Source organism: Ictalurus furcatus, chromosome 28 (genome assembly GCF_023375685.1).
Source record: "Ictalurus furcatus strain D&B chromosome 28, Billie_1.0, whole genome shotgun sequence".
In the NCBI taxonomy this organism is placed as follows: Eukaryota; Metazoa; Chordata; class Actinopteri; order Siluriformes; family Ictaluridae; genus Ictalurus; species Ictalurus furcatus.
This window is the reverse complement of record NC_071282.1, coordinates 7071427-7098519: the sequence shown is the minus strand read 5'-3', so window position 1 is coordinate 7098519 and position 27093 is coordinate 7071427. Positions and strand designations below refer to the sequence as shown.

At 37.4% G+C, this 27093-nt stretch overlaps 2 protein-coding genes across 2 annotated transcripts in view; both read right to left on the bottom strand.

The window, feature by feature from the left end:
- gfm2 (GTP dependent ribosome recycling factor mitochondrial 2) overlaps positions 1 to 18791 on the bottom strand; it is a 28094-nt gene extending 9303 nt beyond the window's left edge. Inside the window, exons 1-14 of the mRNA XM_053618042.1 lie at positions 18410 to 18791; positions 18203 to 18278; positions 16295 to 16340; positions 15540 to 15637; positions 14059 to 14184; positions 13895 to 13983; positions 10081 to 10169; positions 7851 to 7911; positions 7571 to 7756; positions 6588 to 6668; positions 5991 to 6139; positions 3527 to 3667; positions 3260 to 3359; positions 2024 to 2213 (exon numbers count right to left, since the gene is read on the bottom strand). Of these exons, the coding sequence (XP_053474017.1) occupies positions 2024 to 2213; positions 3260 to 3359; positions 3527 to 3667; positions 5991 to 6139; positions 6588 to 6668; positions 7571 to 7756; positions 7851 to 7911; positions 10081 to 10169; positions 13895 to 13983; positions 14059 to 14184; positions 15540 to 15637; positions 16295 to 16340; positions 18203 to 18278; positions 18410 to 18445 (1468 nt within the window). The 5' untranslated portion in view covers positions 18446 to 18791. The remainder of the gene's footprint in view (positions 1 to 2023; positions 2214 to 3259; positions 3360 to 3526; positions 3668 to 5990; positions 6140 to 6587; positions 6669 to 7570; positions 7757 to 7850; positions 7912 to 10080; positions 10170 to 13894; positions 13984 to 14058; positions 14185 to 15539; positions 15638 to 16294; positions 16341 to 18202; positions 18279 to 18409) is intronic.
- A 5089-nt stretch (positions 18792 to 23880) lies between these two features.
- aif1l (allograft inflammatory factor 1-like) overlaps positions 23881 to 27093 on the bottom strand; it is a 29586-nt gene continuing 26373 nt past the window's right edge. The window contains exon 6 of the mRNA XM_053618127.1: positions 23881 to 26047. Within this exon, the coding sequence (XP_053474102.1) occupies positions 25960 to 26047 (88 nt within the window). The 3' untranslated portion in view covers positions 23881 to 25959. The remainder of the gene's footprint in view (positions 26048 to 27093) is intronic.

Here is a 27093-nt window from a genome sequence, read left to right as displayed (position 1 = left end):
GAGTGCTTTGACACCGGACGCTGCAGCAGTGAAACGGGAGTTTCGGCGGCGAGTATAATATATATATATTTTTTGCCATGCTGCTCGCGCTGAATTAAAGGGCCAGTACACGGTTGAAAGATTTAAATGAAGGGGAGTTGACAAAAAATGTATATATTGCACAGAGAAATATATTTGTACAGTAGTATGTTTCATATCCAATTAAATGTTAATATGAGTTAATATCATCAAAAAAGTTTATATTATATATTACCAGTAGGTTGTTCAGTGATGAAGTAGAAATGCTTTTGTTTTTGGTGAGTGAATGTGAGACTAACAGGAGGGTTTTTAGAATTCAGTCAATGTTAATATGAATTAATAACATTCAATAAGTCAAGAAATCTTAATTTAATCTTCAGAATTTAGTTAATGTGTTAATATTAATTTGAGTAATGTGTTTTCTGTTTATGAGACCAGTTACTGTGAAACAACTTGGTGAAATGGAGAGAATAAAGTTTTTATTTGCATTTCCTTCAGAATTGTGGAATTAATTATTATTAATTTAAAAGAAGGTATAAAAGGCAGAACCACCAAACTATCGGTATCGGCATCGGCCGCTATCACTCTGAATAATCGGTATTGGCTGAGGAATTTAGTATCGTTTTTTTAAATCGGAATTTAGTATTATGTTTTCAATTGGAGACAGGTCAGGACTGCAGGCAGACCATGCTAGCACCCGCACTCTCTGCTTACGCAACCATGCACTTGTAATCCGGGCAGAATGTGGTTAGCGATGTCCTACTCTGGATGGCAGCTTATGTTGCTCCAAAATGTGTACATATCTTTCTGCATTAATGTTGCCCTCACAGATGTGCAAGTTACCCATGCTGTGGTACTGACACACCCTCATACCATGAGAGATGCTGGCTTTTGGATCTGATGCTAATAACAGCTCGGATGATCCTTTTCCTCTTTGGCCCGGAGAACACGACAGATGTTTTGTCCCAAAACTATTTGAAATGTTGAGCCATCGGACCACAAAAGACAATTCCACTGTGCTACTGTCCATCTCAGATGAGACTGAGCCCAGAGAAGTCGGCGACGCTTTTGGACAGTGTTGATATATGGCTTCTGCTTTGCATAGTAAAGCCTTATCTTGCATCTGTGGATGCAGCGGCGAATGGTGTTGACTAACAGGTTTACCAAATTATTCCCGAGCCCGAGATGCATATTCAGGAGTGATTTTCGGCCTTGCCCTTTACGCACCAAGATTTGACCGCATTCCTTGAATCTTTTAATTATATTGTGCACTGTAGAAGGTGAAATGCCCAAAATGCTACCGATTTGTCTTTGTTGGTAGATTGGAGAGCCTCGACCCATCCTTGCTCTTGAAGGACTAGGCTTTCTTTGGAGGCTCCTTACATACTATGATTAGATGATTACCTCACTGATTAACTTGTCACATCGTTATTAGTCCTAAATTACCCCGTCCCAACTTTTTTGGAATGTGTTGAATGCATCAATTTCAAAATAAACGTATATCTTTAAAAAAAAAAAAAAAAAAACTATGCAGTTGATTAGGTAAAACATAAAATACCTTGTCTTTATACATTTTTTGTTTAAATACAAGTCAAAGTACATTTACAAATCACCCATCTTTGTTTTTATTAGCATTTTCCATACTGTCCCAACTTTTTCGGAATTAGGGTTGTACATTTGATTACAAAGGAGGAAAAAATGCTATCTGCTTGTTCGGTCTGCATTTTCTATCCCGTGTTTTTTCGGGTTCAATGGCAAATGCTTGTGTTCAAAGGTGGTGGTCTAGATGTTATAGAAAAATGCGGTCATAGACACATCTACAAAAAGTGTGTAAACATGCATAACCTGTCTCTGAATACAAGGAACTTTTGGTCAAGTCACCAACCATATTTGAATACAGCCCAATATATGGTGAGTCTTTATTAAACACTAGACACTCAAACTTCAATCAAAACATCTGAGATACAGTCTGGTAGTACATTTGGGAGGAAAATATGATATGCACCTGCTTGTTTGGCCATGGAAGGAGGTTCTATAGAGCAGAAGAAGACGGGCTCGGGCACCTCAACCCCAGCCAGTACAAGACTGTTCATCTCTCGGCTAGACGCTGTCTTCTCCTCTGCCTTGTTGAGTGCCCGGCGTGCTGCGGCTGCTGCTGAGGCTTTGGACGAGACAATGGTGTCACCTGTCACCGTCTGAGCACAGGAGTGAGCACAGGACCATACCAGGTCATATTATATGATGCATGAAACTGACTGGCGTTAATAATAATATTATTAAGAGACTTGAAATTGATATGTGACATTTTAAATCAGTAATTGATCCAATCCAAAAAAAAATATTTCTGTTACACACATGCAAAAAAAAACAAAGGAAATGGGAGACACAGCTTTTTGCTTGTGTAGTAACTGCTTTAGTATGCAATATATAGGTTTATACAAGAGCACTGTCAGATTTTCAGAAGGTGTTTGTTGTAATACGTTATTGTTTCTATAGTAACATCTTACACAGGGACCTCCCACATAAATGTGTGTAAGTGTTGATATGATACAGTGTTCTGTAAGGATATGTTTATTTAGCATTTTTAGAAGGAGTCTCCAGTGTCAGCACTTTGTAACACTCAGAGGTAGGTAAACCTGTAGCATCACGTTTTCTGAGGGGATTGTGGTTTCTCAATAAAATGAAAAGCTGCATTACTATCTTGAAGAGAGAGGGAAAAGGGGAGGCTGGTGGTGCTATTAGTGATAACGTTAACTAAATTGTTCTGTGGAAGTTCCACAACATAAACATAAATATAACTATAAACAGATAAAAGGCGTCATTCTTTAAGCAGTCCATACAGGATTTTGCGGAGTTTTTTTTGTGATTGTTGTGGCCAAAAATGCTTGATTTTTCTGTGGCTTTTTTGAATATTTGTGATGCAATTTTTGCGACTATTGCGGCGTTTCCTTGATTTTGCATTAATTTCTGAGCTCACAAAATCTCAGAATCCTGTAGGGACTGTTTAAGAAATGAAAAACTGTTAATGCTGGCAAGTCACTGAAATGTAAAACATTTTGGGAAGGGCTCTTATATCAAAAATAATCAATTTCAGAGAGTTAATGGCCCTCCTTAAGTAGTTGCCTAGTAATATTTAACAGCCATTTGGCTTCCAAAAACTAGAGCTAAACCTAAAATGACACACATAACATATTAAAGCTTTGGAGTGTGAGACAACACTGCTCATGAATGAAAACTGTACCTGTCTGAGGCCCACAGTGAGGGCGATGTTCCCTGCAGACAGTGAGGGGATTTCAACGTGTTGATCTGCAAATGGCAGCAGTAGACGACTCATTCTCTCGCTGTTGCATAAATGAAACATTTCATACAAGTGTTAATATGATCTAATTAGACTTGCATGTAATTTCCATATCACTTATGAGTTTGATAAGAGTTTGGACTACGTGGCCCAGATGAAGCAGGTTACTGAATGTTTTGTGATTACTGAGTACTTTTGTAATAGACCTACGTTCCATTTCGGTTGATGTTGTACACCGCTGACTGCGGTTTCATAGAGCCAGAGTAGATCCTCAGGAAAACCATAGGACCTCTCTGCTTGTCATGGACCACTTTAAATGCCAGGGCACACAAGTCATCCTTATACCAGCGCCTAAACACACAAAAGAAGAAAATCACATAGAAATGTGGCTACAACTGTTCAACTGTCATCAGGAAAACTGTGTTTCAAAAGATGGCAATCTTCTACATTAATAAGAGCAACACTGTACAACTGTGCGTGTGTCAGCTCATGTATAGACAATAGAATAGTTAGCATCCTCGCACATGCAGCAGCCTTATGATTTTACATGAAAACATTTGGTAGCTGGTTTCACACATCTCAGAGGAAGACTATAAGCAGGCAGGTTGGTAACTTGCTGTGCAATAGGGAAGAGTTAACTAGTGTGTGGGATTTGGAAATGACTAAATAATAGGGTATAAAAGAAACATTGCAATGCAAAAATGTGATGATGTGCATGATGGAAATGTGCAATCCACACTGTAGATATTAGCACTGTATTAATTATGCGTTTAATGCAGTTGCACTGTTTGAACATCAGTGCTCCCAATCTGCGCAATGCATAGAGTTAAAATATATAGTGAACGTTACGTGAACTTGGTCTTGGAGAGCCTGCAAGATCTGCACTGAGAAAGCCGAGAGCCTAATAGCTCCGGATTGCAGCGGCTGACTGGCATGACATGTTATTTAGTTACACAACCACGTAATAATGGTTAAACAGTTATAATGACACCAGAGGCCATGGACATCAGACATTTTAGACAACTTTGGAGCTCTATTTCTGCTACCGAGCTCATTAAGTTTCAGTCGATCATTTTCAAAGTCACCAAGTCGAACACTTTGTTCATTCAATCAAAATATTTGTAAGAATTTATTTATTTATTTTTAAGATATGGTGAACCTGTAGTACATTTGTTTACAATTTTAAACCTTTGTTTGTAGCAATTTTTGAACTTTTATGGCATAATACATGTTCAAAATATTCTGAGAATCTAATTGAATTGAAATCATGAACCCTGTCGAGTCAAAACAAATCCTCAGAATATCGTTACACCCCTACTATGTTATGAGAAAGTTCTAATATATATATATATATATATATATATATATATATATATATATATATATATATATATATATATATATATATATATACACACACACACAGACACATGTGATTCAGTCTTGAATGTGAATGAATCAGTACTGATTATTGAAATGCAACTGAGTAACTTATTGTAACATCAGCAAATAAGCAAGCAGCCTTACAGAGGGCTATTTATTTATCTTTTTTTTCTTTGTAAAAAAAAATATGTGCAAACAAAAGTATTTAATTCCATATATATCCATAACTGACTTCATGATGATCAATCAGAAATTATTTATACAGGTTTACGTTTTTTCCTGTTTAATTTCTGTTGTTAAGTTGTATTTGTAATTGTGTGTATGACTAACTTGAAGTCAGTAATTCTTTTGGGAAAGATTCTCTTGTTGTTCAGTGAGTCTGTTTGAATCAATTAGAATCAGTGAATCTAAGATTCACATATGTGAGTTCAATACGTTCTTTTCAGGCTCATTGGATTTGAGCGCAGAGATTTCTCATGTTTCAGTGCATGAAATAGAACTCTGTCTGGGCTGGAAATGAAACATAATTATTTTTCTAAACACAGAGCTATAGTTTTTATGGCTGGACGATATGACAAAAAAATCATATCATGATACTTGAGGGCATTTCTATGATACACGATGCTTATCAAATATATAATTTAGCTAACAAACTGTCTGCAAAACAGTAGTGAAATAAACAAAAAAACGTTAAACTGAGTTTGATGACACTTTTTTTAATGTGTACAAAGACAAAAAAGGTTAAGTTTTTTAAAAATGACGTCAAATCAATGGCGATAGACAGCGTTTTGTCTCCTTTACATGGTAGCAAAATCAGGCTGCATATTTAGGCCTATCATGCAACTAAAAGAATGGTTGAACGAATCAGAATTATTTGACCTAACAAACTCAAGACATTGAAAATCGAAAATAAACAAACAAATAAATAAATAAAAAATCTAGCCACAATGCAATGTGTCTTATAGTGAGGTTAACCATTCAAGAATTCACTGTTAATCTGAGAACTGTAGGGAAAGATATTTTCCTTCACAAATATTAAGATAACAAGTAGATAACAAAAAAAAAAAATAGATAACAAATATATTAAACAGCCTTTAGTGGTATGAATTTGAATTTGCCCCCAGTATTACACACCAGTACCACCAATTTCAACAAGGGAATGCTACACATATTTGTGCCGGCAGGACGTCTGAAGCAACCAGACATACAGGGATCAAATCAATAGGAATGCGATCAAAACAGAGGTGAGCAGGCTCAAAGGCTCAGAGAAGAGGAAGGAAAGCAGACTCACACCAGGTCATGGTTCCTTTCATCAGGGGCAGGGAGGTATGCTGTGATGGCATCTAGTAGAGGCTGAACACCTTTATTCTTCAGTGAACTTCCGCACAGTACTGGCACTCCTTTACGAGACAGCGTCACTCTCCTCACCGCCTCCTGCAACTGAAAACATATTCCCACTGCTTTATTACAGCTACACATTCGCTACCTCATTACATTCATTGATAATATCAGTAGCCTAGGAACATGCAGATTTTGTTTCTGAAATAAAAATATGTGTTTTTAGGTTTATCAACCAGAAAAAGAAACAAAAACATTAGAACTTGTTGATTTTTACAAAACAAATTTGGTATCTACTGTAGGCGAAAGTTTTAAAACTTAACATGCTCCACTGTGTTGCGACTCAGTTCAATGCTGTAACGATAGTCGAATCCCACTATTCGGCTGCTGAGATACACACACTGCCAGAGATTTTTTTGATAGTAAAATACTGTCCAATAAAAATAAAGTCCAGTGCATATCTGTCATATAACTCTCCTGCTGCTAAAAAAACAACAACAACCCACACACACACTCAAATACACATAACCAAGTGTATATGATAACATACTTTCCCAGCAGGCACCAAGTCAAAGTTGTCACTGTATTCTCTAAGAAGCAGCTCCGTAAATTCGTCATCCAAATCCGCAACCTGCATAAAACATGATTAAACATATTTTTATTCTCTATTATCAGTTTAAAAGTTGTTTTGTTTGCAGTTACATCTGGGGAAGTAAGATGGTTATTCTAATATTCTAAACCATAAACTAAATAAATATATAACATACACAGTTATAATAACAATTACAGTACAGTTATGTTATAATACGGTCTCCTCTGAAAGTACTGGAACAGCAAGGCCAATTCCTTTGTTTTTGCTTTACATTGAAGACATTTGGGTTTTTATGACCAAAAGATGAATATGACACGACAGATCAGAATATTAGCTTTCATTTCCTGAAATTTACATTGAGATGTGTTAAACAATTTGGTTACATGGCACTTTTGGTAGCAGACCACTCAATTTTTAGGTGAGCAAATGTACTGGAACACATAGTCTTAAAGTAAATATTCGTGTCTTCAGTGTATAGAAAAAACAATTGGGCCTTGCTGTTCCAATACTTTCGGAGGGGAAAGTATTATAACACAATGTTGTTAAAGTGCCATAATAAAGAGATGGTTTAACTGAGTTGAAATACAGTTTACACAAAGACATGCAACTGAACTCGAGATGTTGATTAATTTTCTACAACAGCAGCTTTGACAGTAAGTAATTTGGGGTTTATGGTTTCTCAGTAAAATAACTGCTTTTTTTGCCTCATTAACTGCAACAGAAAAATAAAAAGAGGCTAGTGACATTCCACAACATAAAACTTTACTATACATGAATAAAAAGCACAACTTGTCTTTCTTCAATGAATAAAAAATTGTTAGCACCATCAAATTTCTGTGATGTAAGAGAAATAAAAGACTTCGGAATGTCAGAAAGACAAGCAAAATCAGCTTAACCCAGCTGCAATGTTTAGCTGAATATTGTGTTTAATGGCACTGTACCTGTTCAATGAGGGTTGCTCTGGCTTGATTGGCTTCTTCCAGGAATTCTGGGTCATCTGTGGACTGGAGGGCTCTCGTCTCAAAAGCCCGCCCATCCTCGGCCCATGACTTTCCCCACCATGTCATTCGCTGCTTGGTGATCAAGTCCACCAATCCGACAAATCCCTTTCCAGAGCCGATGGGAATCTGAAAAAAAAGAATTAAATAACTAGATCCATAAGGGGTTGATTATTGTTATGAACACGAATTAATGGCATACTGAAAAAGAGAACACGCTTACTTGAAGGATTATGGGGTTGGCCTTCAGTTTCGTCTTGATGCTTTCTACAGAGTAACTCATGCTAGGAGGAAGTATTAAAAAGAACACCACATTTAAAATGTGATTTATTTCCTGGTAAAACCATTACATTTCGGAGTTATGTTGCATACATTGAGGTCATTCAGATCCCTGATTTGTATAATTACTGTGTAAAGACCGTACTGAGGTTCCTTTACTGTATGTAGATAAAAGAGGAGCTAAAGTGATATACATAACGTGGATCTGTTCAACTGGCAAGATCTATTTGTTTGCATGTCATGTTTTGTTCAAGAATAATTCCTTTTGAATAAATCACTTAGGTGAATGATTCAATATCATTCACTTCCACACACTGAGTCATTACTTTCATTCCACTGCTGCTGATGGGTTTCGCAATTGCAAACCTCAAAATGAATCCTTTTGGGTAATATTTGCTCCTCTTACGCTTCTCCTTTTAGGTCATTGCTTTCTATATGTTTAATATGCCAGATGTTTTTTTTAACCATCTGTGAATTCAATTCAATAAAGTTAAGACTGAGATTCACTCCTCTCTTGTTCAGAGGGTCAGTATTTGAATCAGTGAATCAAACCGGCATGACTGAGATTCACGCCTCTTTTAATTAGAGGGTCAGTTGTGTCAATCAGTGAGTCTGCTGTGATGACCGAAGATTAGTTTATTCAAACATTCACTTTCTGAAATCCCAAATTCCCAAGTACATCCATCCATCCATCTACTGCATCTGAACAAGAGAGGACTTAATGGCAGTCAGGATTTGCAGTTCATGCACTTGTAGTCTGTGTTGGACTGGGTGCAAAAAAAAATATATTTTACTGACAGAATTATCAATGCTTAGAATAATGCTAAATTAATGTTTATGTTTTATATTATACATTTATATATAGGCTTGGGGAGTAACGGAATACATGTAACAGCGTTATGTAATCAGGATATAAAAAATGGTAACTGTAATCCATTACAGTTCTGTCAAAAACAAAGTAAGATTACAAGTACATGTTGTAAAAAAATGGGAATACACTATCAGGATTACAAATTATTCATTTAAAACCAAAGAAATTAATATTTTTTCATAACATAATATAGACAGCTGCTTGATTATAATTGAACACATGAACAACCTCCAGGTGCATGCGCAAATAAATTTTGTGTAGTTAATTTGGGAGAAATTAACACAAATTGTTCTCTGAAATGCTTTTAGTAGGGTGGCCATACGTCCTCTTTTTCCCCAGACATGTCCTATTTTTTGGATCTTAAAAAGCGTCTAAATTTGAGAAAATGTCTGGGATTCGGCTTTAGTTTCATTATGATGTGCTTATGGTCTAATACTGCAACGTGTGTGCATATTTGCATTGCTTTAACCCCGCTCTGTAATTCCTGCCTTCTCACACACCAATTTGTCGAGTCTAAAAGGCTTGCAGCAACAACTGGCCAAATTCCCGCCTCTCAACCATTAGCTTTCTCTCAGCGAACGAGCGAAGGTGAAGTGCTGTTGTCTACGGCATCAAACAGTTGCTTGACAGAAGCAGCAAATGCCCATAGCCATATAAGGTCATTTTTTATTTCATGTTATCGCATTGCTTCGTATTACATGGTCATTCAAATGTGTAAATGATAGCAGAAGGTCCACTTGTGGCATCTGATATTTAATTTTATACAATGGATATTCAAAAGAATGTAGGAATTTATATATATTTATGTGATGCTAATAGTGCTAATAGTGTGTCTTTTTCACAGTATTAAAATCTGCATTCATAGTAACACTGTTTTGAACGCTATTAAAACACGAAGAAAAAAAAAGGTGTCCTCTTTTTGGAAAACCAGAATATGGACACCCTAACTTTTGTAATATAATGTTACTCATATCAGGAACTGTTATTTATTTATTTATTGATTTTCTTAAAACAAATCCAAACATTGAATGTTTTTAAGCTCTAAATAAAAGTATTTTAGCTCGTATTGCTTTACTCTTGACTTTATTTACACGTGACCTTGAACTAATTCAAAAGTAATGTGATACTTGGATTATGTTACTAATTACATTTTTTAAGAAGTAATTTGTAACTGGTTTCTAAGGCTGCATGATCAGGCTGCACACAAATCGTGAACAAATCGTGAATAAATCTGAACATTTGACTGAAATGACTTGAGTCACAGAAAGACGTAAACGATTTCATGTGTAGGTTTTTGTGTTACCTGGCTCCAGGTTTATCCATCTTGTTTAGGAAGCACACGCAGGGTATTTTGTGTTTCTCTGCCTGTCGCCACACTGTCATGGTTTGCGCCTGCAATTCATTCAAGATAACACACAGCATGTGTTTTCTGAAGTGTGAATAGAAAAATTCAAGACATGTAAATAGATTTTTATCTGAAAATAGCTTTGCTGAGCAAAATCAATGCCAAAAGCTGCAAATCTTGTTTTTGCAGTAACAAATAAATGTGGGCGTGGTCAAAAGGTTTAGTGATTATTAGACCAAATATTAGAATGATCCAGAGGTATAATGTAACCAATTTGCTTGTCAATGCCAGACATAGAGGTAACATAGAAGCACTGTGGAATTGTACATCCTGACTGGTCAGAAGGTGTTGTGTTTAATTTTCTAACAGCACTTATGTACAGAGAAATTTGTATGGCGGACACTGCACATAACCAGATTTTAAACGTGTGTAACTGTTGATATGGTAATGGAGGTAGAAGTTTTCAGACACTTCACGATGGAAGGCTTTGTGGTTTCTTGCTAACATAATAAGCTATATTTTTTTTTAACAACTTACCTCTTAGATGTTCTATGTCATTAAATGTAACTATAAACTGATAAAAAAAAATTATAAAGATGTGTCATTCATTAATAAGTAAAAACATTGTTAGTGCTGAAAAACTGCTGGAGTATGAAACATTTGCTGTTTTTGGAAAATAAATCAACCTTGGGTTTGTGGCAGTAACTCCGATTTGTGTTGCGCAGCAACGGAACACTGTGTCTTACGGTCCCCTCTGAAACTATTGGAATGGCAAGGCCAATTCATTTGTTTTTGCTGTACACTGAAGACATTTGGGTTTGAGATCAAAAGATGAGTATGAGAAGAGAATGTAGAATTTCAGATTTTATTTCCTGGTATTTATATGTAGATGTGTTAAGCGACATAGAACATAACACATTTTGCATCAGACCACCCAATTTGCAGTCGAGCAAAAATATTGGAACATGTGACTGACAGGTGTTTCTTGTTATCCAGGTATGTCCTGTTAGATTGACTGTTTAAACAATAAATAGTTCCGAACATCTACTCTTGGTTTGAGCCTACAGATTCACCTGTGAAGACTGTGTTTGTTGTTAAAAAGGATAAACCAATATGAAGATCAGAGAGTTATCTATGGGAGAAAAGCAAGCCATTTTGAAGCTGAGAAAAGAGGGAAAATCAATCAGAGGCATTGCACAAACAATGGGCATAACCATTACAACAATTTGGAATGTCCTGAAAAAGAAAGAAAACAGTGGTGTACTGAGCAACAGACACCGAATGGGTCGGTCAAGGATAACAGCTAAAGACAAACAAGCATTTTAAGAGCTGTGAAGAAAAACCCAAAAACAACAGTCAGTGACATCACCAACAACCTCCACAGGGCAAAGGTGAAGTTATCATAATCCACCGTTCAAAGAAAACTTTGAGAGCAAAAATATTGAGGCCATACCACAAGACACAAACCACTCATCAGCAGTTTGAATAGAAAATGCAGACATGAGCTACAAAAGTATCAAGATTAACATCTACCAAAGTGATGGAAAAACCAAAGTGTGGAGAAAGAAAGGATCTGCTCATGATCCAAAACATACAAGCTCATCTGTGAAACATGGTGGAGGTATTGGCTTTGCTGTTCCAATAGTTTATGAGGGGACTGTATATTTTATATATATATATATATATATATATTATATATATATAGCATGCCCCATGTTTTATTCCTAAATTTTAATTGAAATTATATTTGAGCATGGGACAGTGGAGTGACATAATCAAATGTTTAGTCACAAAATGTAGGAGACAGTCCTCGCTTAAGAGGGTGAACACCTAACCCACAAGATGTTCTACAGCACGGAACAACATACAGTATCTCACAATAGTGAGTACACGCCTCACATTTTTGTAAATATTTGATTATATCTTTTCATGTGACAACACTGAAGAAATGACACTTTGCTACAATGTAAAGTAGTGAGTGTACAGCTTGTGTAACAGTGTAAATTTGCTGTCCCCTCAAAATAACTCAACACACAGCCATTAATGTCTAAACCACTGGCAACAAAGTGAGTACACCCCTAAGTGAAAATGTCCAAATTGGGCCCAAAGTGTCAATATTTTGTGTGGCCACCATTATTTTCCAGCACTGCCTTAACCCTCTTGGACATGGAGTTCACCAGAGCTTCACACGTTGCCACTGGAGTCCTCTTCCACTCCTCCATGATGACATAACGGAGCAGGTGGATGTTAGAGACCTTGTGCTCCTCCACCTTCCATTTGAGGATGTCCCACAGATGCTCAATAGGGTTTAGGTCTGGAGACATGATTAGCCAGTCCATCACCTTCACCCTCAGCTTCTTTATCAAGGCAGTGGTCATCTTGGAGGTGTGTTTGGGGTCATTACCATGCTGGAATACTGCATACTGATCATGCTCTGCTTCAGTATGTCACAGTACATGTTGGCATTCATGGTTCCCTCAATGAACTGTAGCTCCCCAGTGCCAGCAGCACTCATGCAGCCCCAGACGATGACACTCCCACCACCATGCTTGACTGTAGGCAAGACACACTTGTCTTTGTACTCATCACCTGGTTGCCGCCACACATGCTTGACACCATCTGAACCAAATAAGTTTATCTTGGTCTCATCAGACCACAGGATATGGTTCCAGTAATCCATGTCCTTAGTCTGCTTGTCTTCAGCAAACTGTTTGCGGGCTTTCTTGTGCATCATCTTTAGAAGCGGCTTCCTTCTGGAACGACAGCCATGCAGATCAATTTGATGCAGTGTTCGGCGTATGGTCTGAACACTGACAGGCTGATCCCCCACCCCTTCAATCTCTGCAGCAATGCTGGCAGCACTCATGCGTCTATTTCCCAAAGACAACCTCTGGATATGACGCTGAGCACGTGCACTCAACTTCTTTGGTCGACCATGGCAAGGCCTGTTCTAAATTGAACCTGTCCTGTTAAACCGCTGTAAGGTCTTGGCCACCGTGCTGCAGCTCAGTGTCAGGGTCTTGGCAATCTTCTTATAGCCTAGGCCATCTTTATGTAGAGCAACAATGTTTTTTTTTTTCAGATCATCAGAGAGTTCTTTGCCATGAGGTGCCATGTTGAACTTCCAGTGACCAGTATGAGGGAGTGTGAGAGCGATGACACCAAATTTAACACACCTGCTCCCCATTCACACCTGAGACCTTGTAACACCAACAAGTCACATCACACCGGAGAGGGAAAATGGCTAATTGGGCCCAATTTGGACATTTTCACTTAGGGGTGTACTCACTTTTGTTGCCAGCGGTTTAGACAGTAATGGCTGTGTGTTGAGTTATTTTGAGGGGACAGCAAATTTACACTGTTACACAAGCTGTACACTCACTACTTTACATTGTAGCAAAGTGTCATTTCTTCAGTGTTGTCACATGAAAAGATATAATCAAATATTTACAAAAATGTGAGGCGTGTACTCACTTTTGTGAGATACTGTAGTTGACAACACACTTCTTATCCTTCCTGGAACACACAGAGCTGTCTCTGCACTTCTGATTCAACTCCACCCAGGTAGGACTAACTGGATCGGGTCTGACTCCACCCACTGTACTTTTGGTTCTGCAGCAAATGGTAGATGCACTGTAGGGGGCTTTGACATATTTTGTGCAAGAATTGAGAACTTTTAAACAGCTTACATTTTTGCCATCTTCCAAAAGGCTCAGGTACAACATGAACATTTAAAAATATATAGAGGACTGCAACCGGTTTAAAAACTCACCTCCACTCCTGCTGAGGCATCAAACACAGCTACGGCTCCGTCCAGCACACGCAGAGCTCTCTCCACTTCCAGAGTAAAATCCACATGGCCTAAAACAAAACAAAAGCTTCCCTGAGTATGTGCATGCACCAGGAAAGTGTGTGTCTGTGTGTGTGTGTGTGTACCTGGCGTGTCAATGAGGTTAATCCTGTGCTCTTTCCAGTCAAATGTGACTGCAGCTGATTGGATCGTAATTCCACGCTCTCTCTCCTGGGCCATATAATCAGTCACAGTGTCTCCATCATCCACGTCTATATAACAGAAACGGCATCACTGGAGGAGTAATACTCATACAATAACATAATTGTTATTCTAATGTGGAGCCTTTTGTTCATAAGCATGCCATTTTGCCAACAGTGTAAATATTTGTTTGTTAGTATCTGGTGTTTTTGAAGATATGAAAAAAAAAAAAGGAGATTTCACATGACCACCATTTTCTTATTTGCATTCTCACCTGCCATTTTCTATAATCGCTGTATATAAAGGACATAATGGAGATAAAAACAAGATGTATTGGCCATTTACAAATGTATTTTATGACTGTATTGCCATAAAACCTAGGTCTGGGTCACTGGGACCTTCATTCGCAAGTGACAGGCCCTTGATGATAATGAAAATTTGGCTTCTTATGCTTAATGGTCATGCATGTCTTTGTGATTAACTATTTAAATGGTCTCTTTTATTTACATCCTCAAAACTCAGCGCATGAACAAGATGGAGACTGGTGAGGGAAGCCACAGTGAGGCCAACAGTGACTCTGAAGGAGTACTGTCCTCCACTATCAGGAGAACAGTGGCTGAGAGTAGAGTGAAGGTGCACAAGATAACTATTTTAAGAGCTCTGCATAACTGAGGACTGTATGGGAGGGTGCCTAGAAAGAAACCACTGCTCAAAATGAGCCATATGAAAGCATGAGAGTGATCCAGTGAAGATGTTTTTTTTTTTTTGGTGTAATGAGACCAAGATTGAGATATTCGCTCGAGACACGTTTACAAGCACGTCAGTAAACACCATCCCTTTTCATCCTCAGAACCTGGGCTTCTTGTCAAAACTGAAGGGACAACAGATGGAGCAAAATACAGGGAGATATTACAAGAAAACTCGCTTCAGTCTGCAAAAAAAAAAAAACCTAAAGCTTGGAAGAAACTTCATCTTTCAGCAGGACAGTGGTCCCAAACACAAGGCCAAAGTATCACAGGATTGGTTAAAAACAAGTCAAAGTCTAAATCCCATTAATCTAAAGCCCATTGAGAATCTGTGGCAATGTTCGAAAATCGCAGTTAACAAACAACATCCAACCAGCCTGAAGAACTTGGAGCAAATCTGCCAGGACAAATGGGTGAAAATCACTCCCAAACAGCATGCAATGATGGCAGAAAGAAAAGGTGCTTCTACCGAGTAGTACGCTGAAGAGGAGTACTTACGCAAGCAGATTTTTTATGTTTTTGATGTGATACAGCACCACAGACATGTATTTCGAGAAAGCGAATTGACAGTCGATAAACAAACATCTGGCTAATGACAACTCTGACTTTAGTAGTTTAGATTGGAAAAGGTTATTGCTTACAGCAGCTTTAAGCTCCTGATGTTAACACTTAGAGCTTACCTCCAAGGGCACGTGTGTACCCAGAATAATAGAGCATCCGCTCAGTGGTGGTGGTCTTCCCCGCGTCTATGTGGGCCATGATGCCAATGTTACGGATTCTGAATATTAACACACATAAGCACAATTCTTTTACACGCTACTTTAGGCAAATATGAAAATACTAAAGTGAAAAATACTACAGCCTGGCTTTACCTTTTTGAAATGCACTAAAGGCCATGTGTGCTTTTGCTGTTCTTCTAAGTAGATTTTGACCGATTGATTGGTTTTGCGGATTAATCAGCACTGATAAATGACTGCTGGAACTATCGATTATCGACAAAAATCCACACCGATTGTTTTTCCAGGTTGCCTCCATTGCGGGAGCGGCTGAGAAGCGTCTGCTACCACTATGCAGTACGAAAGCGGCCTAGATAGGCAAAATAAAAACTATCACTAACTAATTTTTTGTTGTGTTATTTGAAGTGGATTTTTTAAATTCATTTTTGATGTCTCTATTTATATTTATTATTTGGAGTGTTACTTTTTGGTCCAGTTCGGATGTATAGATTTTATTTACTTTAATATTTATCAACAGTTAATATATAATAATATATTAATATTTCCATATTTATATCATTTTAAAAAGTACAGTACCTTTTCATGGTACAGTCAGTACTGTTTCTTTTTTGTAATAAAGTTCAGCAATATTTTACTTTGAGTGTTATGTTTTCATTCAGTATCATATTACCAGACTCTTCAAACGATCAGGGTCTTACTTTGAGATGTCCGGGTTGACCACGGCTCGAGGTGACTTAACATCATCTGCAAAACAGTGTGAATAGCAACTGTCATTTACAGAATGACAGATATTAAGTAAATAACAAGACACGACAGGGCGTGCTGTTATAGCAAAACAATCAATATTGGGGTGGTGCGATGCCATTATTTATTTTCCTATTACAGCATATCCCGTAGTGTTTTATTTATTTCTTAAACTACACCAATTTGCCAAAGATTTCAATTTGTCATTTATTATTATACCACAATTGTTGAATTATTCTGATTGGTCAGAAGGTGTTGATTATTTCTCTATAACAGCAGCTCTAACAGGTTTATATTAAACAGTCTAATAGATTATCATTTCTATAGCAACAGCTCATTCACAGGGTCTTGTAACCCAGACAAGCTACATAATCTAAGGATATTAATGGATTTTTTAAAATGTATTTTTCAAGTATAAGAAATTTAATATGGATAATATGGTATCTAACGTAAACATATAATATTTGATATTATGATGTTTTTTATTAGGACACTTTTATTTAACATTTATGCAATGTGTCTCCTGTGTCAATGTGTTATAATAGTTTTTCACCATGGGAGAGTCTTCAAGTCATAGGACCTTACGTTCTCAAGAAAAGCTGCATTTTATTTTTGTTATTTATTTATTTTTACTTCAAGAAAGAGAGAGAAACAGAGAAGCTGATGAGGGGAGGATTAACTTGTCTCACAGATCTTGCACAACATTAAATATGACATTAAAAATGTAACAGGGTTAAGAAGCATGATGTGTCATTTAATAATAAATGAATAAAAATTATTGGAAACTTTAAGTCGAAATTTTAATAGTGCTGTTAAATAAGAGGAATCAAAGACTAAAAGATGTGCTGTTATATGAAAATAATCTACTTAGACATGGTAATGACATCACACCACGCAGTCGATTATTATTTTCCTATAACAGCATGTCCTACCATGTATTATGACTTACAGGAACATCCCTGCTGGAAAAAGAAAAAAGAAACCCTCATATAATTTGTAATGGTTTTAATCGTTATAATGGGAATTGTATTGGTTTTAATGGAAAATGTAATATTCCCTGTGAGTCTCTACTAGTAATTTGTTGCCTTCTATTGGTATCATTTCTAGTGCATCAATAATGGTAATGTTCGTAAAGTTTGTAGTGGAAACCATTAGAATTTCTGTGATGGTTTCTATTGTTTTTTTGTTTTTTCCAGCAGCGATGTCATACTTGTAACCATTTATAGACACATTTAATATTGTGAAACATCCAGGAAACAAGCTACAGTAGCTCAATTCAGCTCTAAAGAGTCATTAACAAGTCCCAAAGACTTTCCTGTGGCAGAAAACCTACTGCTACAAAGTGCTGACACTGGAGACTCCTTCCATTAATGTTGTATATTAATTTCTTCATACAGGAAGCTTCATCTTGAAGCTGACATTACAAACAAAGGCTTCTCCACTATGTATTAAATACATTTCACAGTTAGTGTGTTCAGTACTTTTTTCCTGTGTCATTCCACTTTATAACACATAACTTTATGTGAACACAAAATTTCATGTGGATAGCCTCATAGGAAATATATTTACTGAAAAAAATGTTGACCCGTTCAATACTAATTTCCCCCATTGTATCACCGATTATACATTTTCGTTGCTAAATAACAGGCCGTTTTTTAATCAGCTTATTAATAGGCATAGATTATTGTGGAGAATCTGCGATGCAAGTCCCTGTGAATTGGTCGTTGCTATAGTAACAGCAACGCGTGCATTAATAGAAAACTTCTGATGTTCCTTGCAGCATGAACGCCTCGACGTCAGCGCCTCCTGACCAATCAGAACGAAGCATTCAAAAGCGTTGGCGTATAAGGAATAAGAATCACCTTTAAGGAAACTGTAGTTCCTTTTCCATTGTCCTCTCCGGGTTTGAGGTGATGAACACCAACAGTGTCTCACACACTGGAAATGGACACTTCGGTTAATATATAGTTACTAACTAGCTAGCTGATAAATGTGGTTTGGTTATTGGTATAACTAGTTGTGAAAGTTAGCAAAATAATAATAACAGAATAAATAAAACCGAGTCTTACCCCACGAAGGATGCTGAACCTCATACCAAGCAGCATCGTTTAACCTGACATCAATATATCCTGGAATTACAATATCATATCCATGTCACTAGAGTTAAATCAACTCATCTGTGTCCCATCGCTAATAAAGACTACAGTGAGGAATTATCGGTACTGTTTTCACTCTGGGAGTGTTTGTAAATAATAACATGAGCATCCCATTTATTTAGAATGTCACAGCTAACTTTATATAAAGCTATTTCTGAACTAACTCAGTCGAATGACATTCTATTAGCTCTATTGCACATGTGATGGTGCATCACCTAAACGAGGCCGCGGGAAACAAGGCTAGGCGTGATAGTATCCTATGTATTTGCTAAAGTATGACAACACTCATAAACACTGGTTTTGCCAAAAAAAAAAAATCTAGTCAAGAGAGAATTCAGACCATGTGCCGTTATTTGACAAAAAACAGTAATTTGTCTCGTTTTTGTCATGATTTTTTTAGGAACAGGGAGAAAACGTGCATTCCCTACATTAACCTGAAGGGGGCAGCTCTTTACCGCTAGTAATATACTGTTGTATACTGAACGTGACCGATTCAGAGATTATTGTGTCCTGGCTTCTGACGTTCTTCAACTGTATTCGTTGACAGGTTTCCACAAAAAACCTGAAACTAGCCGAGGAAAATTGGACAGTTTGCAAAAGGGAGACATCTTTCTTCTTTTCCTCAGCCTTTGCATGGGAAACAGCAATCACCAACAAAAATCGTTGACAATTTAATGCACATAAAATCCACCAGTGCATCATGTAATGTTTTAGAACGGTCCCAATTAACCTTAATTATAAACCCATGTTTAGTTATTTGGGGATGTCTTGGAAATGTATTAAAATATCAACATGATTTGAACTGCATTTCTTGCTTATTTTGCACTTCCTATGCATATATGCATCATATATATATATATGGAATGTATTAGTCATGACAATTTTATAACCTTTGGGGGAAAGACATTTCAGTAAATTCCGTTTTATTTGTATAGTGCGTTTAACAATGGACACAAAGCAGCTTTACCGAAATCCAGATATAACATTTGAATAAAAATTTATCATTGTTTTGCATTAAGTTTAATAATATAACCTTATGGGAAGGTATACCTCAAGAGTTTTGGATCAAACTTCATGTTTGATGCTAGCCACACCCACATACAGTGTGAATATCATGGAAAAATTTGAATATCGTGGAAAAGTTTGTTTTTTTTCACCCGTAATTTAATTCAAAAAGTGGAACTTTCATATATTCTAGATTCATTAACCATAAAGTGAAATATTTCAAGCATTTTTTTTTTTAAATTTTAATCTTGATGATTACAGTTTACAACTCATGGAAATCAAAAATCTAGCATCTCAAAACATTAGAATAAAAAATTTATAATACAGCAATGTCAACCTGAGAAGAGCTCTAATCAGCTCATTAACTCAAAACACCGTTGCTGAGTGGTCTAAAGTCCTCTTTTCAGATTAAAGTAAATGTTGCATTTCATTTGGAAATCAAGGTCCCAGAGTCTGGAGGAAGAGTGGAGAGGCACAGAATCCAAGTTGCTTGAAGTCCAGTGTGAAGTTTCCACAGTCAGTGATGATTTGGGGTGGCATGTTATCTGCTTGTGTTGGTCCACTGTGTTTTCTTAACTCGAGAGATAATGCAGCGTCTACCAAGAGATTTTTAGAGCACTTCATGCTTCCATCTGCTAACAAACTTTATGGAAATGCTGATTTCCTTTTCCAGCAGGACTTGGCACCTGCCACCAGTGCCAAAACTACTAGTAACTGGTTTGCTGACCATGGCATTACTCTGATTGACTGACCAGCCAGCTCGTCTGACCTGAACCCCAAAGAGGATCTATGAGAGACACCAGACCCAACAATACAGACGAGCTGAAGGCGGCTATCAAAGAAACCTGGGTTCCATAACACCTTAGCAATGCCACAGGCTAATTGCCTCCATGCCAGGCCACATTGATGCAGTAGTTCTTGTAAAAAGAGCCTCGACCAAGTATTGAGTGCATAAATTAACATACTTTTTAGAAGGTCGACATTTCTGTATTATAACTTCTTTATGAATTTTGAGATATATTTTGAGATACTGGATTTTTGATTTCCATGAGCTGTAAACCATAATCATCAAGATTAAAACAAAAAAAGGATTTAAGATATTTCACTTTATGTGTAATGAATCTAGAATACATGAAAGCTCCACTTTTTGAATTAAATAACAGAAAAAATAACTTTTCCACGATGTTCTAATTTTTGTAGATGCACCTGTATATATGATGCTACATGAATTACTCCATGTTACCTGCAACCCCCAGTCTAATGAGTTCACAAATTTAATTTGTTTAAATGTTTAAAATACCTGAGGAGCATCAAGGAAAAAAATTCTAACCCTGAAAAGTGAGTATGTTCTGAGAATTATTTTTGAGATGCTGCAGAAAATAAAATTTTTTTTTTTTAGATCTTCTTGATGCTCAAACCTTGACGTGTGTGTGTGTTACCTCAGTCCTCACTGTTCCCATCTCTTCATATGAAAAAAGTGTAATGTTTTTCATTGTCTAGTAACTCCCTAAAAAAGGCTTGCTGTCCAACAAATATGGATCATGACATAGGGCTTTCACATTTGCCAAGTCCTATAGTAGAACCTCAATCAGTTCAGGTAGTCAGTTCATCTCTACTCCTCACACAGTGTGCAGTGCTGCAGGTTGAACAACAGGTAGTGCACTTCTCCTTGTGGCTCTAAGCAGCGCTTGTGGCTGATGTTTGTGGTCGGAAACCAGCCACAGTACTGATCAGACAGACAAGTCAAACAGCCAAGGTACGCTGAACAAAAGCCTGAGCGATAAGGCTCCAGGAACAGAAATGAGATCTCCTGATGAACTAGAAAATAAGAAGATGGACAAGTAGACATGAGTCAAGTCTACTGTACTCGTGGTGAAAATGTTTTGTCACACATTAGCTAGTCTGACTTACTACTACAACATTTTAAAGTACCTTGGATGACTTGATAACCTTCAAGACCATCTGGAAGTACAAACCAGTATGTATGGCATGTAGGCAAAGTTAATTGAGGAAGAAAAACTCCAAACGTTAAAAACAGAACAAAGGCATTCAAGAACAGATCCTCTTTTTATAAGTGCGACATGGATGTTTAAAGAAGAAGCTAGGAATTAACAGCAGAAGTAACTTCAGAGTAAGTTTTTGCAATTCTTAAACATAGGTTAACCGGAGGTTCAAAAGGTCAGATATATACAAACAATACATGAAAAAATACTGCGGTGTAATATCAATACAATTATAAATACAGCTTGAAGAAGTGACAAGGTCACTCTGAACTGATGTTAGAGAAATGTGATGTAGATCAATTTTTAACATTTTGGCAGAATATGATTTCGGAGATGTCTGATCTTTGGAGATGTCGACTTAACGCAAATGAGAATGAACAAATACTGGACATAGACAGGTTGTAATGTTCATGTAATTATAACACACATGTACACAATACAGATACAATGCAATACTGCTATCTGTATCTGCATCTGCATTTAAACAAACAAAAAAAGAACCTACCATTTTGCCTGCAGAAACCCTGGAAAACACTGTAAAAACCCAGATGTAGAAATGCCCTAGTGTCAATATATCTGTGAACTCAGGCGCTGACTCAGATAACACTTGAGTTCACAGTTGGTGTCAGCCAAAGATATACTAAGGACATCTTTAATCCCAATCAGTTATTATTCTGGTTTGTACCTGCCTGCCAATTTTCCTAATACATTTAGTTGGTTCTATAAACTAGACCCATACACCGATCAGTCATAATATTAAAACCACCGACAGGTGAAGTGAATAACGTTGATTATCTTGTTACAGTGGCACCTGTCAAGGGGTGGGATATATTAGGCAGCAAGTGAACAGTCATTTCTCAAAGTTGATGTGCTGCAAGCAGGAAAAATGGTCAAGCGTAAGGATATGAGGGCCAAATTGTTATGGATAGACAACTGGGTCAGAGCATCTCCAAAACGGCAGGTCTTGTGGGGTGTTCCTAGTATGCAATGGTCAGTACTTACTTACCAAAAGTGGTCCAAGGAAGGATCGGCGGAGGCAGTGTGATGCACTGGGCAATGTTCTGCTGGGAAAACTTTGGTCCTGGCATTCATGTGGATGTTGCAGACCAAGTACACCCCTTCATGGCAATTGTATTCCTTAATGGCAGTGGCTTCTTTCAGCAACAAAGAGTTCATGGTGTTCACTTGGCCTCCAAATTCCCTAGATCTCAATCTGATTGAGCATCTGTGGGGTGTGGTGGACAAACAAGTCTGATCTATGGAGGCCCCACAACTTACAGGACTTAGGACCTTCTGCTAAAATCTTGGTGCCAGATACCACAGCACACCTCGATGGGACAGAGTTGTTTTGGCAGCACAAGAGGGACCTTCATAATGTTAGGCAGGTGGTTTTAATGTTATGGCTGATTGGTGTATCCACACACACACACACACACACACACACACACACACACACACACACACACCCATCCATCCATCTTCTACCGCTTACTCCTACTTCAGGGTCGCGGGGGAACCTGGAGCCAATCCCAGGGAGCATCAGGCACAAGAAGCTAGGAATTAACAGCAGAAGTAACTTCAGAGTAAGTTTTTGCAATTCTTAAACATAGGTTAACTGGAGGTTCAAAAGGTCAGATATATACAAACAATACATGAAAAAATACTGCAGTGTAATATCAATACAATTATAAATACAGCTTGAAGAAGTGACAAGATCACTCTGAACTGACGTTAGAGAAATGTGATGTAGATCAATTTTTAACATTTTGGCAATCAGAATATGATTTCGGAGATGTCTGATCTTTGGAGATGTCGACTTAACGCAAATGAGAATGAACAAATACTGGACATAGACAGGTCAAAGACAAAGCTTTTGTGGTTGTAATGTTCACCTCATTATAACACACATGTACACAATACAGATACAATGCAATACTGCTATCTGTATCTGCATTTAAACAACAACAAAAAAAAGAACCTACCATTATGCCTGCAGAAACCCTGGAAAACACTGTAAAAACCCAGATGTAGAAATGCCCTAGTGTCAACATATCTGTGAATTCAGGCGCTGACTCAGATATCACTTGAGTTCACAGTTGGTGTCAGCCAAAGATATACTAAGATCAGACATCCAAAGATATACCAAAGACCAGACATCTCTGAAATCATATTCTGCCAAAATGTTAAAAATTGATCTACATCACATTTCTCTAACGTCAGTTCAGAGTGATCTTGTCACTTCTTCAAACTGTATTTATAATTGTATTGATATTACACCGCAGTATTTTTTCATGTAGGTTTAACGCCTGAGCCACCACTTCTCACATCAATTTTTCATTAGAACACCACACACAATGATGTGACTTTCACAGGCAATTTCCAAGGTGTCACCATATGATCTTTATTTCCTTTGGTGTTTGCAAAAAACAAACAAACAGACAAACGAAACCATGTGACCTACAGTATAAAAAAATGCCTGCATTTATAATTATTCTGAAAGAACAAACTAATAATAATCTAAAAATTCTAAAAAAAAAAAAAACAAAACACAGTGCGACTGCTAATTTAGATTTTAAAATCTTGCACTTAAACAGGAATGGGGGAAAAAAAAATCAAAACAGTCGCACAGTTTCTACACAGACTGGATAAAATTATAAAATGATTGGAAATGCAAAAGCCTATATGCCAAGAGATACATATGAGAATGTGGAAAGAAAACAGTTCAGCCTCTTTTGTTACAACTAGCTACCAAGTTAGGAATTTCTGATAAGTAATATAAAGAATTATGAAATAAATAGTACAAATGGAAAGGCTTTCAAAACATCACAATCAATGAACTGAGCAGAAGATGCATGTTGGCGTGAAGAATAAATAAAAAAATTCCATTTCCACCCGCAACTATTTTGTACACCGAGTGTACACTGGCTACATCAGAACTGTGGGAGGCACTTGGAAAGCCTGATTTCAACTCAATTTACAGTAAGCAGAAGGTGACCCTGTTTAAAAGCATGTAGAAGTATGGCATTTTTCCAAGTGTGATGCATTGGCCTTGACAACATAAAATGGACCATAGATGTGTGGAAAAAATTATACATTGTTTTGTGCTTAGCTAACAGTGTTTCACTAAAATACTAATCACATTTTAACTGAGACAAGTCGCACAGACGGGGGGGGGGGGGGGGGGGGGAGAACCTAGAAAAGTAAATACAAAAAAACTAAACAAAAAAAACACAAGTACAAACGGATGGCTGAGGTATTTAAGCTAGAAGGAATGAAACCTGCTACTTATTCATTTAGTAAAAGTCTGAGAATCCTCCTTTGCTTTCTTGGCCCCTTTCTGTAATGGAAATTCAGACGACAAAAAAACAAAGCAAAACAAAAAAACTTCCCTATAATATTAAAAGAACTTAAATGAATATATACACTCACTGTCCACTTTAATAGGAACAACTGCATATGAACACAATGCAAAAAAAAAAAAGGTTTGCTTATGCTTAAGAATGGGAGAAAATTGTGATCTTAGTGACTTATTATGATTATTTCAGAAACTGCTGATCTCCTGGAAATATCATAGAATCTGAGACTATAGTAGGCACAGGCCCACTGTACCCTTAGATTCCTGTTCTTGGCTGACAGGAGTGGAACCTGAAGTAGTCTTCTGCTGTTGTAGCTCATCCACCTCAAGGTTTGGTGTTATGCATTATGAGATGCCTTTCTGCTCACCATCGTTGTAAAGAGTGGTTATTTGAGTTACCGTAGCCTTCCTGTCAGCTCAATCCGGTCTGGTCTCTTATTGCAAATCAGCCTGTTTGGCACCACTTTCCTATTAAAGTGGCCAGTGAGTGTAAATGCCTCCAACTGTCCTCCTATAAAATGGCCTATAGGTATAATTGGCATTACCTTACAACTTACTTGACTAGACATTGCAGCTAAAGGTTAGTGATTGTTTAAGACCAAATGCTTTCATTTAACTTACCTGGCTAATGCAAAAGCACTCAAAAATAAACATGTGGAAGGGAAGACGAACACCTTAACCTCAATTCTAAATTAAAATATTGTAACGTTTTCAGAAAAACAATGGTCTTATCCCACACACTAGACTTAATACACATTCAAATGTTACACACTGCACTGTTAACAAACACACTTTGTTCATTTTCATCAAACGACTCCATTTAAAGGAATAAGTACACTTCAAAAAGACCTATTTCCATATAAATATATACATTTCTTGTCTTATAAAAAAAGATAATCTGCGGTTTGACCTCTTCACAGCAAATTTATATAGATATCTCTTCGTTTTTTTTTTTTTGTTTTTTTTACGGCATTTATCCCCTCCAACTTTCTCTAAACCACAGATTTTCCCTTAGGTTCTTAGAAATGATGTTGGTTAAGGCTCACAGCCCACTGGATTTGAAATAGGTGAGAACTGGTGGTCTCTGCTCCCATGATGTTCTAGGGTAGGCTGGTGATGTCACGTTTTGGTGGCGGACCATCTGGTTTGCAGGCAGGGCTGTTAGCCTTGTCCTCGAACATCATCACCCTGAAACAAGAAAGGAAAGTCATAGCCTGTTCTGCACAGGGTGTATAAAATAGTACTTTGAATGAAATCACGCGAGATGTTATTGCTTCAAAACCATTTGGCAGTTTGGAAGCTAAATAATAACAGAACGAAAATACTACGTTATTAACTGGAAACAGAGCAACAAATAGCACTCGTCGACAGTGAAGGAGCTTCCTAAAGTTATTAGGGACAACATTATTAAACAACAATTGAATGGCAAAAGCTACAGAGCCATAGCTAAGACCTTAAACATCCCTGTCAGTACAATTGGTTCGATAATAAGCAGGTGGAAAGTTCATGGAACCACAAATAATCATCTCTGGACAGGTGCGCCAAACAAGATTTCTCAACATGCTTTCGCTAATGATAAGGAAGATAAGAAAGAAGCCAGCAATCACTTGAAAAGACAAACCAAAACCAGCAGGAACAACAGTAACACAGAGCACTATAAGCGATGAACTGCACCACAATCATTTTCATTCCTACACCTCATGCTAAACTTCTCGGGTAAAACATCACAGATATGCATCTCTAAAAACATTTAGACAGATGAGAACTCTTTTAGAACAATATATTCTGGTCAGACAAAACAAAAACAGAACTCAGCTCATGATGTTTGGAGAACGAAGGGATGTGCATATGATCCTAAGAACAATGTTCCCACAGTGAAACATGGGGATGGGAGCATCATGATATGGGGCTGCTTCTCTTCAAACAGTGCTGGGATGTTACACATTTTCGAAGGAAACATGAATGCAGTGATGTACCAGGAATGTACTGGTGGAGAAACTGAATCTGTGGAGAAGATGGATGTTTCAACCAAACAGCGACCCCAAACATACACCCAAAATAACTCAAGAAGGCCTTGCATGGTCTAGCCAATCTCTTGCCTTAAATCCTATTGATGCAAGTCCATCAGAGGCATGCTTGTAACCTTAGGGGACTGAAGATCCATCCATTTACAGTACCACCTATCCTACACAGGGTTACAGGGAAGCCTGGAGTCTATCCTAGGGAATTCTGAG